Source organism: Ptiloglossa arizonensis, chromosome 1, assembly GCF_051014685.1.
Source record: "Ptiloglossa arizonensis isolate GNS036 chromosome 1, iyPtiAriz1_principal, whole genome shotgun sequence".
Lineage (NCBI taxonomy): Eukaryota > Metazoa > Arthropoda > Insecta > Hymenoptera > Colletidae > Ptiloglossa > Ptiloglossa arizonensis.
In genome coordinates this window covers 9416731-9432483 of record NC_135048.1, presented here as the reverse complement: position 1 = coordinate 9432483, position 15753 = coordinate 9416731, and the positions used below count along the sequence as shown (strand labels likewise).

Genomic DNA, 15753 nt, shown 5'->3' with positions numbered 1-15753 from the left:
GCAAAAGTGATCGATCGCGTTACGCGGAACGATCTAATCGACATCTCGTTGATCTTATATGTTTACAATCGTATAAATTACATTTTAGTGGACGTCACAATGAAAGTTGTGTTAGTACTCGGTGCAAAGATGCGTTACCGCTTTTTTTTTTGTGTGTTCTGTCACACCGATTATAGTATAGTATACCACATGATTGTTGAGTGTGCACGGGTATGTACCCGTTTTATAGTGTGTAAAAGTATCTCTAAATTGTACAGTTCGAATAGAACGATCAAGAAAAGTCGAGATGGATGATCGAGCAACGTAGATACAGATTACACAGTACGGTGTTGCGTTACAACGTGCGCTTTTCCACAGGAAAATGTGTGTACATGTGTTTGTAACGGTAAAAGAAAAAAAACACAGAAAAAAAAGTTACTTATCAATAACAAAGAGAAACCGTTAGAAATGATTAATCTGACGAAATTTACGTAGCGAAAATATCGAAAGAAAAGAAAACACGGAAAAAGTAGTCGAGCGATTTAGTTCGCTTAAATTTTGTTATAAATTTTCAAAACTTAGTACACGACAAAACGAGATAATCGTAACTTATGAAATAAATTGTTAGTAATTTTTATATACAAAATTTGTAATTTTCTTAGTTCGTTAATGTCTTAAAAAGAAAAAAAAAAAAGAATGATGTAACGGTAATACATTAAAAGATCGTTCAAAAGTGTTCGTTTGTTAGGTACAATTGGGAACATCGAACAACAAAGTTAAGATGTACGTTATAAACGGACAAAGACGTTCACGAAGTGGACAATTATGAGAAATGAACGAAATGTGTTCACAGACCAGAAAGAAGAATTTACGATGGTCACAAACATACATTATTATTTTATTATATAATTGTTACACATTCAGACGTGTGCGAATTCTACTTCTGGTTGTGTAACTATCGATGTTTCGTTCAGTAACAACGAAAAAGACGTCCAATTACTCGTAAGAAATGAACCTTAGCTTTACGAAAATTTATTCGAGTACTTTAAACAAATATTATTACGATACGCGCGCACAATTCGTTTTAACAGATGATTAAATCGCGTTCGATTTGCACACGTCCAATATGTCGACAAAAACACACAATTCGCGCAACAATACATACGTACTCGTTCTACCCGTATGTGTATATTGTTTTGGGCTGTAACATATGAAATGTCCATTCTTTTCTTATATTAAACATCGCGGTGTTCTTAATTAAACATTTGCACAGAAGTGCGTGTGCAAATGATACTCATCCTTCGAATCAAGAACATCATAGGACATTAAACTCCATGTGCACAGAATTGTGGAGTTAAGAGTCCTACGAGTTTCCTGAAGTTTTCGAGTGTCTCAGACTCCTATGAATTCTAAAAGGATATTTTTGGAGCTACAAAACTATGAAGTTTATATCTAGTACAGTACAGTAGTCTGTGTAATGTAATTACAATTTTGATATTTAACATTGTATTTTCATAAGAGTATCGTCAATGAATTCATAAAATTCTCTCGGTGAAAATAAATTCAAACACGACTTCCTTCGGATTACTTTTGATACGTAATTAAACAAAAAATTGTTCGAATAATATACCATCAAAAATGGTCCAAATGAGGTCGTGTTTGGACTCATTTTTATTGCGAATATCTCGCCAATCCATTGACAATACTTTTGCGAAGATACACCTAATTATATCAAAATTTTAATTTTCACGAATGAACGAACACGCGCTCGCGGATGTTCCACTTTGTTCACTCTCGATGAATAAAAATGCTATATTTCCCGGTTCGACGATTGATGGACGATAAATCCAAAGAATATGACGATCATTGCGAAGTTTCAAACTTCGAATGAAACGCGTGGTACAGAGAATGAAGAATGAGACACTTTCTGCTGTTTCTGTTTGAGGAACAGAGTTCAGGTCGATCTTTCGTTTACAATGAGACAGTACACTAATTGTAGGACATCAAACAGACATTTCATGCGTAAGAACCCAATGTTTCGAAGAAGACAACAGGACAGGTAATTGTGTAGGTACATTAGAGCTGTTGCGTTACAGGAAACCAACTCCATTTGGTCGCACAACATACCTCTAGACATCGTATCCGGTAAAACTCGGTCCCGAGTGGAAATTTATATGCCTCCAACAAGCTTCGAGTTTTTCAAGAGACACCGTTTTTTGTTAACAATCAACAGTTAGAAAAATATTAACGTTCCATTGTCTTTTGTACAACAACATTGCATGTATATTCCTCGTGCTTTGAAAGTAAAAGGCAGCGGCGTTACGATACCACGAGTTTTCTCGACAAACGCGATATTTGACTCATTTCTTCGAATGAAATTTATAAAAACAAGCTGAATTTGCTCGAAGATGTTTTCAATGAAAATTAATTAATTCAGCCTTCTTTATACAATTCGAACAAATTTAATCGTAATGGTAATAAAAATAATCGAAACGTAAATATAAAATATTCTTCTTACAAGAATATCAAATAATTGGGGGCTGGGGGGGGGGGGTAAAGTACAACATATGTTACAAATAATCGATAAGTATTGTTTGTTGCAACAAATTCAGTGGACGAAACTGTAGGTGTTGGAATATAGCACTTGACAGGCACGTGCGAATGCTACGAACCTTAATAATATTAAATATTACTAGAGAAATAAACATTAGACGTTTACGCATCGTGGATAACAAATGACCTTGAAACCTTCACCTAACGATCATTTTTTATACAGATCACGGTCTATATAATTCTACTAACAATAAAATTCTGTAAATTATTGACAGTTTCGGAACGAACTATCCACAAATAAATTGTTCAATTACAAGCAGTTTTCAATATTTGCATAATACATATTGTTCTGCAAATCGAATTGTTGAGAATTGTATCAAGACGTCGTATCAATTTTATAATAATTGAACGATACGCTAACGATTTATTTAAGTAAGGAAATTATTTTCAAGATTATTTCTATATAATCACTGTGGGTTACTTGAACAACTTCCAGTTCTTTCTTATATTGAATACCCTTTATAACTCAATAGGATTTTTATTTTAACAAATTTCGTTGAATTTTGTGTTGAAAATTGTTCGCAAACGTAACCGGTGCGATTCGCGCGTGCCCAAGTGACGCTTAAATAAAATACTGCCAAATATAAAAACCAAGTAAAATGTATTCTATGGGAAACATCATATCATTATGCTGATACACTGAAATATAACCACAATGTGTGTTTACAATGTTCCGTGTGTGTTTGTGATGTGCACAGAGTTGTATGAAATAATTATTGATTACCACTAAACTCCGACAATTATTATACTGACCGAGTAATAGGCGATAAACGGCGCATATGCTCGTTATGATCAGTAATAATAATAATAATAATAATAATAATAATAATAATAATAATAATAATAAAAATAATCATAGTAGTAGTAGCAGTAGTAGTAATAGTAGTAGTAGTAGTAATAGTAGCAGTAGTAGTAGTAGTAGTAGTAGTAGTAGTAGTAGTAGTAGTAGTAGTAGTGTTGGTGGTAATAGTAGTAGTAGTAGTAATAGTAATAGTAGTGGTGGTGGTAGTAGTAGTATAGTAGTAGTAGTAGAAGTAGCAGTTGTGGTAGTGGTGGTGGCGGTGGTGGTGGTGGTGGTGGTGGTGGTGGTGGTGGTGGTGGTGGTGGTGGTGGTGGTGGTGGTGGTGGTGGTGGTGGTGATGGTGGTGATGGTGGTGATGGTGGTGATGGTGGTGATGGTGGTGTTGGTGGTGGTGGTGGTGGTGGTGGTGGTAGTAGTAGTAGTAGTAGTAGTAGTAGTAGTAGTAGTAGTAGTAGTAATAGTAGTAGTAGCAGTAGTAGTAGTAGTAGTAGTAGTAGTTGTAGCAGTAGTAGTAGTAATAGTAGTAGTAGTAGTAATATGATGATGGTGGTGGTGGTGATGGTGATTGTGGTGTAGTAGTAACAGTTATGATCACAATAATGACGATGATGATAACGATGACGATGACGATGATAATGATTATAGTGTATTGACAATAATATAATATTTAACAACGATCAGATATGTCGAGCACCAAAGAAATACGTACGTATAAACGAAATGCGTTTAAATCGGGCATCTACGAATATTTCTAAAAATATCTGCTTCTTGCCTTTCTTTAATTATTTAAAGAAAAATTTAATGCATCGAGGAAAAATTATATTGCAAATTGTGTTTACTGGTCTTTCAATATTTTGGAGTTAATAGTTTACGTGAGTTTTTTTAAGAGACCACTGTTTCTTTTCGTTTGTATTACTAGTTTAATGTAAATATGATTTTTTAAGATAAACAATTCTATATTCTTGTGTGTCCTCTATCCGTACTGGAAGATATGGATCACCTCTTAAATGGATATTGAAATATAAAAGGATTAGAGGTCCTTAAAAGGATTTTTGAATTAATGTTTATCACTGAACAATTATTCTATACATGTTAATAGATTAATTATCATATTAATATTAATTCCAAAAGGACCTCCTGAATTTTGATCGTCGTAATACGAAATGTTCGCGAACGAGATAATCGTAAGCATTCTATTTTGAATGTTCACACTTCTAATCTAATTTGTCAGCAAAAAGTCTCTAAGAAAGTTAAGATCCGAAGAAGCGATTCGTGGATGCCCGATTTCACGCGATAAAGTACCGATTACGCTAGTTAGCCACGAATGTTGTGTATTATCGTTTGGTGTGGCATCGAATGTGAATTGACGGAGGAACAGAAGACGAGAGAAAGGGTTTACTTCTTAATTTAAATATATTCGGCTCGATCGTTTCGTAATCTTGACAACCACGTGTGCGATTACAACGTTACAAGCCTGTAAACAACCGAGTATTACTGCAAATTGATGACCTCGAATCTATCAAAGATTCGCTCAAGGAAAACAGAAGGATAATAAGAACAGAATAGAACAGAACAGAGCGAAGAAAGAGAATGTAGGAAAATGAGAGAAAAACAAAGTAAGAAATAAAGATAACATTAATGTAAAAGTCGGTTCGTCTCTCTTAATTGGTGATTCACGATGGCACTATACAAATACGAAATTACTTTCCTTTCTGTCTCACAAATTTTTTTTTTTTTTTATCGTCTACTTGAACGCACAACTATAATATGCCATATTATTTTAATATCTAGCACGTTACGCGGTTAAAGTTTCTCAGTATACATACAGTGGTCTATTTAAAACTTTTTTATACACTTTTACGACGTTCATTGTACCCGCTCAACGTTGAATGGGGCCGCTCTTTAACAGTACAACGTAAACGCTTCATATATATTTATATATCGTACAAATAACAGTATCGCTACGCAATAATGTTTTTAAAAAGTATGTTAACCGTTTGAGTGCTCGTCTATAGTTATGCTAAAATAGTGGAAACCGCGATCGCGCTTTCCTTTTGTTATATCAAGAACGAGGGAAGCGCGATCGCGTCTACTTTTTACTCTAAGTTCTGCATTCATTGTGTACAGCTGTATCGATGATAATCGCAATTTTCATTGAATTCGACAAAATGAGGATTGAAAATTATTTTCTATTGTTCTTCTGAACCAAACAAAAATATGTCCTATTCTATGCCGTGAGTAAGACGTGCTTTTGGCAAGAAACCCGAGGAGAACATTAGCACTCAAACGGTTAATAACCATTCGCCTGGTTCCCGTTGCATTTTGAAACTGCATCATCGCAAAGAAAACGACAGTCTCTCGAAACGAAATACAGATTTCGTGAAAGCCCCCCTCCCCCCTCCCAACCTCCTACTCTGTACCTTGTTTACTTTTTCGTTCGTTCGTTTTCCCTCCTCTCTATTTACAAGAAAGACAAAACACCGAAAACGATCCTCGATCGGCTAATTTCAAAATGCACGGACGATGGTTAACAATAAAATGGCAATATGTTGAATTAGTTTAAAAAATGTGATGCTACGTGGCTTTACAGATATGTTCAGTATTTAAACTTACTTTTACATATTCATACATATATGTATATAGACGTATATATATATACATATAATTTTCTTTTATTTATTTTGTGGTGACAACAGTTGTGGCTAGTACATTTAACTTTGTAGTTTCATTTTCATTTATTTAGATTCGTTTCGCTACACCCTTATAGTGATCTGATACTTGTGCCGTGCATTTACGATTCGATTTACTATATATCATTTAATTTAATCGAGTTAATAACGTCAAACTTGGATACTTGATGCGATTTTTCTTTTTCTTTTTTCTTTTTTCTTTTTTCTTTTTTTCCTTTTTTTTTCTGAAGGGGAGGATTTTTAGATTCAGGCGATCGACGAGCGAAGTTTGAAAAATCGAACGTTCTGGATAATTAGAGATGTATTAAATTTTATACACACTCGTTTGTTTATCGTCTCGTGATAAAATAAGAAAATTGTCGCTTTTTATAAATTAAATTTATTACTTTTAGAAAATATTCATATTCGAGGTTAGTACAACTATTCTTCTAGCAAGTTAGGGATCATGATATTTCTTCCCATTTTAAAAACATTTTAAATAAAATTTTGGAATATATTTTGCGATCGGCTCTTTCACGAATAAAATATAAATTGTAATCGTCGATGTAACATTCATTGAAAACTCTTACCTCGTATTCATCGATACCTAATTATAAGTTACGAAACCAATGTATTCCTAGCTTACGCTTTTAATTCGGAATAAATCGATAAATGTTTAAAACGTAAAAACTGTTTAAAAATATTGATTCCCAAGAGTTACAACAATTTGTTACAAAGGCACAAAAGGTTAATGAATCTATTAACTTGTTAACTAAATACTTGCGCGCTCGCAATCATTTCTATATTTACAAGGTTTTCTTTATATCACTCTATTCTATAATATTGAAATTTTGAAATTATTCGAGTATATCGAAAAACTTCGGAAGTACCACGGGGAGTTTCCACGCTTCGATTATTATTTAAGGAACCATGTCGTATAAGTGTGGAAACTTCGAATTAATTAGGTACCTTCGATTATAAAAACTTAGTCAAAATTCGATTTGTATTATTATAAAATTACATGGAATTCGAATATTTAAAATCATTCGAAATTCTCGAGTATTCTGTGAATCCCGTCAAAATTCTCTGCTTGAAAGTTAAGTATTAAAGAAAACGAGAAGGGAGGTCAAGGAGAGAGAAGAAAAATCGAAACGAGTATCCGTTAAAATTCGCACGTGTCCAATAAAAATGTCCGATAACGGCCTTACCCAACAACTTTGCTCCCGTACAAAAGCTCTACCAGTTTCTACATATTTCCGTATTACTTTATGCATACGACAACATTTCTAATGATGGTCCATTTCATTCACAGCGTTCCAACAACTTCAATAGTCTCTGAGTTTCAACTACGATAATCGTCATCGCTTTACGTATTGAATATTTCGTTAAAAGTCCTTGGAGGCACAACCGTGTAGTCAATTTCGATGAAACGAATGAAAAATTAATTTACCTCGTTCAACTTTTATACGTACGAAATATACGAAACTTAAAGAGTAATCATACAGGTGCACGTTTTCTACATCCACACGTTGCGTTCCTATAGCGAATCGAGAAATAGAAAATCATTAACAAGTAGGTAAACGACCTTTAATGTTATTAATAAGACCAGTAACAAGTTCGTATTACTAATGTTGCACATTGTGAAATTTTTAATAAGAATTATTATAAAGCCAAAGAAGCAAGAAATTTCAATAATCTTCTCTTTGGAGATATGTTCTTTAAATCTTTTTCCTTAATATTGAACTCGGTTGTGCCAAACAAGAGAGATACACATCAAATTTGCTCTCACGTGTGTGTAACTTATGCATACTTCATATTAAAAATATACATTAAAATGTACGTACAATGTATTGTTAACGTACATCATTTAACAAGTTCCCTACCTTTAGAGGTATCACTACATATTTTTTTTTTCTCGTGTCTTACAGTAAAATAGATCGGTAAGCAATTGAAATCCTTGCCCTGTGCTTTTCGCATTACGAATGCTATTTACTTCAAAAGACCGAATGCTGGTGGATCGTGATAACGACAACGTCTCTCAGACAGTTTCACGTACAAACTACGTCTAAATGTAATTAGACGAAATAGCAAAAAGAGTATTATTATATGCTCCATAACAGTGTACAAACGAATACACAATTAATATTGAATTTTGGATTTTGTGCATTGACTGTGGAAAAATTGAATAGATATACACTATCGATGGTTGAACTTTGGAATATAGCAAATAAGCAGTTATAATTACCAGTAAACTAAGAGAAACGGCAACGTTTTCTTCTTCTAATAATAAAATATACTTTCGAGTCGTATAAGAAACCTTGTGTACAATCTATTGAATTTCCATAAACTAATTGGTTTTCCATTCACAAGTGGTGGTCTGAAACTTATGACTGGCAGTGTATTTGATGTATATTGGAGATTACTTGTGCCAAAATTTTTCATTTGAATACATTTTCATTCTTTTAATGAACACAACTCGTTAAGAGTTTGTGAGATTTTAAGTATCCGCTTTTTAAATCATACAGATATGAAAATGCAAAACTTTGTGCAAATAGCTGTTATTATACAAAACAATGAAGCACATAATAGTAATTGTGAAACTCTGCTGAGATATAGTCGTACAATATTAGGTAATTAATAATATAAGTAATGATAATTATATTATTCAATGATCCACCTGTTGCGGCTAATAAGTATCTGGAACCAATGCAAAGTATCGCAGATTATCTTTTAAGGATTCAATTCAGGCATGTACACTTCCATTCATATTCGTGTGTGTGTGTGTGTGTGTGTGCGTGTGTGCGTGCGCGCGCACACACACTAATTCAAATACAATAAATTTTGCGTCAATAGGAAAATGTTTAATTACTAGTGGAGACATACATACATACATACACATATGTATATATATATATATATATATATATATATATATATATATATATGTATGTATTTATATATATTATATATATATTACAAGGCGCGCGCGTGCACACGCACGCACGCACGCACGCACGCACGCACGCACGCGCGCGCACACACATGCACATACACTTTTTAATACATTAAATCTTACTTTTTTTCGTTATGAAAAATAACAATTTCTTTATACTTTTTTTCTTTGATAAAAAAGTGTGTTGGCTAAGAGATTGCACTTTGTGATCATCTTAAAAATTTGTGATTAATTATTAGTGACTATACATTATATCTTATGTTTCGCACACCGATTGTTCGTACAGTCATCAGATACGTTTCTAATATACGTTAGTAAAGAACAAGTTAATATCGAAGATTATACGAGTCTTCTTTCTTTTGTTTAACGTACGTATATATATAATCTTCGGTTTACAATATAGTAAAGACTGACTTCCCAGGTTGTCGATTCGTCGAGAGAACGTTGTAAAACAATGTCTACAATTCCTCTAATGGTAATGTAGGTACAATAAACTTTATATCCCTCTTCATTTACCCCTCTCTTCTCGTGTTTCTTTAACCGCTTCATTTCCATTTTTTATTTCCTTATTCCTGTAACGATACACTTTTCTTACACGAAACTCATCGACGAGTCACCTTGTGCAGACAACGTGGGCAAGTCACCCGAAAGGAGGGCCACAAATGGTGCCAGGCACTATTTATTTATATACCGTTTGTGTATTCCATTAATTACGTTAATTACATTAATGTACCAAATACGACTCTCGAGAGCAGCTCAGACCAGAATACATCCTAAGATTGAGTAAAGCATAGGCTGAGACCATTCCAAAGCAGTTTAACCAGGAAGAAGATAATTCTGTATTTTACAATTGCAACCCTGTCTTGCCAAAGTATTATGAATTTAGTTTCTTTGTGTTTTAAAACGTTAAATTATAAATCTGTTTAAACGAATGTTTTAATCATCATTTATTGGTATCATTGTTTGAAGATATAGCTTGCCAAGACAAGCTCTCGTTGTGTACGATTTAGGCTTTAAGGGTTGCAAGTTTCTTCCTTTATGTTACGTCTTATTTCTTCTTTCATATCAAATGTGCAAAATACTTGTGGAAAATGTATATAACGTATGTATGTATACATATGCGAGTTTGCGTGTATATACCTTTTTTAATAATCAACACTATATAATATGCTCATTTCACATATAATATGCATATATTTCGTCTATTACCTTGTAATAATCAATATATTAATTTCCGATCGTGTTCTACAGAATATCGTAATTATTTTGAGTACAGCAGCCGATTATCATTTATCATTTATCATTTCATTAGCGGGCATAGACCGTTAATTAGTTCGCTAAAAAGACTCCACTATTTAAAAACAAACCGACGGTTACTTAACGAATCGTTAAAACGAATACAAGATGATCTACGATACGTGTATAATCTTTTACAATAAAAGTTGCACGATTCCTTAAATCGTTTAAAGAAGAGTACGGTTCTTAAGCAAGAAAAGAAATATTGCAATTTACAAAAATCGTAAGATAAAATTTCTACGACTAATCGAATATCATTATTCTTTGACTAGGCATTTAATTAAAAGAAATTATGTTCATTGCTTCCGGCATTCTTTGTAAAACATCAATTAACGGATTATGCCGCGGACATGTCTACCTACCATAACGCACAAAAAAAACAAGTAACAAAGTACAATTACTGGTAAATCCCTACCATAAATCATAGACGTTCGCAAGCTCTTTGAAGAAATTCGGTTGTCGATGCACCTATCCCGAAACACTTCTGCTCCTGGATCGATTAACATTTTTTAACACACACCGATTCTTTTGTTTCCTTCCGTTCTAAAGGAATAACTTCGCCGTAGCGACAAGTATCAAATACACAATGCCATATCACGAAGAAAATGACAATGAATTAATGACATATATACAAACAACTTCATATTATATACATGAAAATATATATATATATATGTATGTATCCATCATATATATATATAATATATATATATACGTGTAACGCTTCAACATTATGGCACCGTATTTAATCGTCAAACAAACGCATTTTGTGTGGGTTTCAAAATATAAACAAATTTGTGTTTCCATCCACCCAATCGGACCGCGACGATCGTTCTCACGCGCGCACCAAACCGAGTGGCCAAATCTGTAACGAGTCTACAACTTCGAGTCCTGGAATTTCACAAGCACTATACGCCGTTGTACGTAGAGGTTATGAAACGACCGAGTGTGACCACAAGGTTAACATTAAGTCGCCCAGCCCTCGGTGATTCTGGAACGCTTCATCAGCGGCCCATTCTCATAGTCTGAATTGTTCCCTCCGTTTCCCCCAGCAGTTGAATGACTTGTTCGGATATCCGCCACCGAGCCACTTCCTGGTGACGGTAAATTTGTCGGTGTTATACTCCCGGAATGAGATGGAGGTGGATTACTGCTAGGTCTGCTTGATACAAGATTCAATGATTGTGCCCCTGGATGAGGTACGTGGTGTGGAGGAGGTCCACCAGTACTAGATGATGGTCCAACGTTTAGAGTTGTGTGGTGGAGACTACTAGTGGTACTGGGTCCACTGCTGTTTGAACCACTATTTCCACCGAGTGGATCTCTGGGTGGACTAATGGGTTCGCTTTTTATCTTCACTGGTAAAGGCGATGTGGCTGGTGGTGGTGTACTACTCGACACAGCTAGATGAGGAAGACCACTGAAACCAGATCATATCAAGGATATAAGATTCCATTATAGTATCTTATTGAGATTTCCTCTCTTTGTTATAGAGCTTCTGTACCATTTTATTTCATAGCATCTGCCACCTCTGATTTAGTGTATATATGCTATTAGTAATATGTAGGCTTAATCTTTTTGTGAATAAGTTTGAATAGTTATGTCAATTTTAACTCAATTCTTTCCCATTTAGTTTCTTAGGTATAATAACTGTTTTGATTACTATAAACCTTAGTTAATCACATATTTTTGGAAGAAGTTCCTATTCTCTTCTCTTGTATGTTTGTTGCAATTAAAGGATTTCAGGACTTTTTCTAATAAGCAATTAATTATGGTAATTTCACAGTTATGCAATTATTCTATTTCTAACAATTGATGTATTAACACAAGAAAGTCAATGAGTATAAACAACAGTTTAGACACACAGTGAATATCAAACTGTGTTGAGAATATTGATGATTGACTGGTATGCCATAAACGACAATCTAAATAAGAATATATATACACACATATATATATATATATATATTATATATGAAATTCTTATTTAGATTGTCGTTTATATATATAAACTTCAATGGCTATTATATGGTACTTTTATTCTCAATGGAGGTAAATGAAAAGGAAGTATTATTGGAACAAGTGGTGTTATAAACATTAGTAAATTTTGTGATAATCGTTAATATTTTTGAAAACGGAAAACGGACAACATTTTTAAAGGCAGATTTCGTTAAACTTGTTATTATAGATACTTTTGAGATAATATGTATAAATATTTCAAATTCCTAGCACCATCAAAGGGTTTGGAACAAATCATATTAACTAGGTATATAGTTTTTTTTATAAAAGTAAGTATGAAGTATGATTTACCTGATGCTGGACATGGTGGCTGCCGAATACATTGATAAGTCATCAACGTACCTCTGATGAGACCATGCTAAGCTCCCAAGGTCAGAGGAATAATCCGTTGGTCCAAAACTAGAGTATCCAGCTGGAACTGATGGTGTTTGCAGTGCTACTACTGGTGTATTCAATGTGGCTTGTGCATGGCCGCTCTGCATATCGTGAGAAGAAAAAGAAAAGAGAATAAGAAAGTAGAACAACACAATTTTTCACCTAACCTAGACCACATACATAACACTACCATTTACAAGTTTGGGGTAGTGCATTACTTTATAGTTGTAACTATAGGCAACTTACCAAAATTAAAACCTGGTGTTTTCAATGGTCATCTTACGTATTTAACGTGTTCACTGTCCTTTAATTCACATGTAGATCAGAATTGTTCTTACTTAGAACTTTCTGATTCATATATGGATTAGAAGAGTTTTGATTCAGGAGGCTTATAAGAACAGTGAATGTGTTAAGAAAGGGCTATAAAACTTTTTTCTAGAAATTATATAGAGTTCTGTATGCAAAAATATTCATGACGAAATAAGAATTGGTAGTGACTTCAAATTTTTGAACAGTATGTTGAGGAAAACAAAACGTAACAGTAATAATGATAATCATCTTCCTATATACAGTGATCATTGTTGATAGCAATAATAAATGCAGTAAAGGATAAATTATTTTAATGATATTTTTTATGTTTCAGCCTTGATGTATGCCCCTTTTGGGAAAACAGACAACAATTTTAAAAATAAATATAATAAATAGGACATTATAATAGCAATGAAAATAACACACGTACAATATTTTTTTATAGGAATACTTAAAAATTTAATTGGTAAAAACAAGAAGAGGGAAAGATATGTAAATATAAAAAGGGACTAAACACGTGCTTCTATCGTCTAGAGATTGCACCATGTATTTAGTTCCTATTTACATTTATCTGTCTTTTATTCTTTCTATTCTTATATATTTAATCTTAATATTCTATAATCTAAGTATTCTAATCGTATGTACAGGGTGTCTCGTAATTTATGCGATCCACATTAGGAATTGATTGTACCCGCGAAAACAATGAAAAATATTCATATAAATGTATGTTAAATCTATCTTCGTTTTTGAGATATATGAAATTTTGTAAAATGAGTGGACCCTTTCCGTAAACCGTAGTAAACTGTTTTATCTTGTACATAAAAAATCGCTCTGTTTACAAACAAAATTTGACATCTTTTTCATTGTTTTTGGATGTACAATTAACTCCTGGAATAAATCCCACAAATCTAGGACACTGTGTATACATAGTTCTTACCCTACTTTTTTGTAACACCACACGTTTCACTACTATTATAACACATTTCTTGTTCTATTTAATTGCAGAATTGTTGTCTATTTTTCTGAAAATAGAACATATCGAATTCAAGACATCGAATGTATCATTAGAAAAATGTATCTTCTACTGCATTTATTTTGTCTTTTAATACCAAACAATTTGCATATATAGAAAACAAAAGATTTCCCCTTTGTTCTAATAATTCGTACGATGACAATAATGCACTCACATCATAACTAGTGTCTTCGGAAAGTGGTTGCGTAAGGGGTGTTGGAATAACTACTCGAAGATTAGTCCTGTGAGGATGAGGCGGCGGAGGTGGAGGCGGAGGTTGCGGCGAATGCCTAGACGGATTGCTGCCTTTATTTCCACTGCCTCCTCCTAGCGCCGGTGAAGGTCCTGGACTAGGTGAACCTCCTAGTGGTGATGCTGATGGAGGGTATCCATTACTCATCTCCAACATCCCTCCTGGTGGATACACTAAACAGGGCAGTGATAGCTGATATTTATTGTTTAGACTATTAATGAGTAATCTAACAGATTACTGAACTTAATGTAAATTCTTAATGGTTCTTTCGACAGAGCTAGATAGCCTAAATTCTTCTAAAAGCGTGTCATCTGATCAAGAATCTGCATAAATATAAAAATTACTTTCGAACATTTTCCCAATACTGATGTTTCTTTGTTCTTAAACGGTACTCTCAAGAAACTAGATACACTTGTACAGTGTCTTTAATATATCAGATCAGGTTTATTTCTCTAGACTAGAGTCAGTCTTCCAGAAAACTAGACCAGTGCGTTGTAGGTCCGTGAAAATATAAAAATCACTTTTAGCTTGTAATATACCTGAGTCTGTTTCAGAAGACGATGGTCGTGGAGAAATGCTGGTGTGTGCCATTTGAGGACTAGATCCAAGTAGAGATTCGCCATAACTATTCACTGGTACGGATACAGGTAGAGCGTAATTAGATTGTCCCATTGCCTGAAATTGTAACAAATCAACGACGATGCCATTAATACTGATTACCAACGATGCGTTAGGAATTGGCGAAGTTGATAAGCTCTTCGTTTCAAGTTCGTGTCTTCGAGTCACTTATCCGTTTCCACTCGACAGTAACATGTAAGGACGGAACCAAAAAGGCATGACACAATTTATCTTCTCTTCAGAAAATGTTGTACTATCAATAGACTCTAAGATGTCATAATCGAAACTGGTAACGAACGAGTCACAACTAATCAACTTGCGAACGAAACTAGATCTAAGGTTCGAACAATATCGCATTGTGTAATTGCAATATTTTATAAATTTGCTGTTCGCGTTAGGATAATAGATGGCGTGAATTAAATCGAGTTCTGCCGGTGACAAATTGTGCGTCCGATGACGTCTGATAGCAGACCGTTAAAAGCTAATAAATGTAACCACGAGGACTGACGAATTGCAGTCAGTCATGTGAAAACTCTGGACCAGAGGTTCCCAAAGTGAAGCGTGCCAAGCATCGTGATAAATTCCGTACGTGTCAAAATTTTAAAGAAATTCAATCGTAAGTATCTTCTTTCATTTTTTTTTTCTTTCGAAAAGAATACTAGTTCGAAATCGGTTCAATCATTGAAACTAACTGTGGACAACTGACCCGAAGTAAATGCTGACGAATTATTTCTCAATCGTTTAAGATGCTTTTAATGGAACCTTTTTATTAAACATCGGTAAAAATATTATGGTAACTAATATAATGAGAATTTCAAACACAGCGATGTTTCTTAAAATGTAGGCGGAGTTCGG

General features: G+C 33.9%; 1 protein-coding gene across 8 annotated transcripts in view; it reads right to left on the bottom strand.

Annotated features, from left to right (window-relative positions):
- Window positions 1-9225: 9225 nt before the first annotated feature.
- Mef2 (myocyte enhancer factor 2) overlaps window positions 9226-15753 on the bottom strand; it is a 77264-nt gene continuing 70736 nt past the window's right edge. For all 8 annotated transcript variants that reach the window (XM_076314467.1, XM_076314493.1, XM_076314484.1 and 5 more), the window contains 4 exons: window positions 14820-14955; window positions 14203-14453; window positions 12623-12807; window positions 9226-11732 (listed from right to left, as the gene is read on the bottom strand). In XM_076314467.1, coding sequence (XP_076170582.1) covers window positions 11279-11732; window positions 12623-12807; window positions 14203-14453; window positions 14820-14955 — 1026 coding nt within the window. In that variant the 3' untranslated portion in view covers window positions 9226-11278. The remainder of the gene's footprint in view (window positions 11733-12622; window positions 12808-14202; window positions 14454-14819; window positions 14956-15753) is intronic.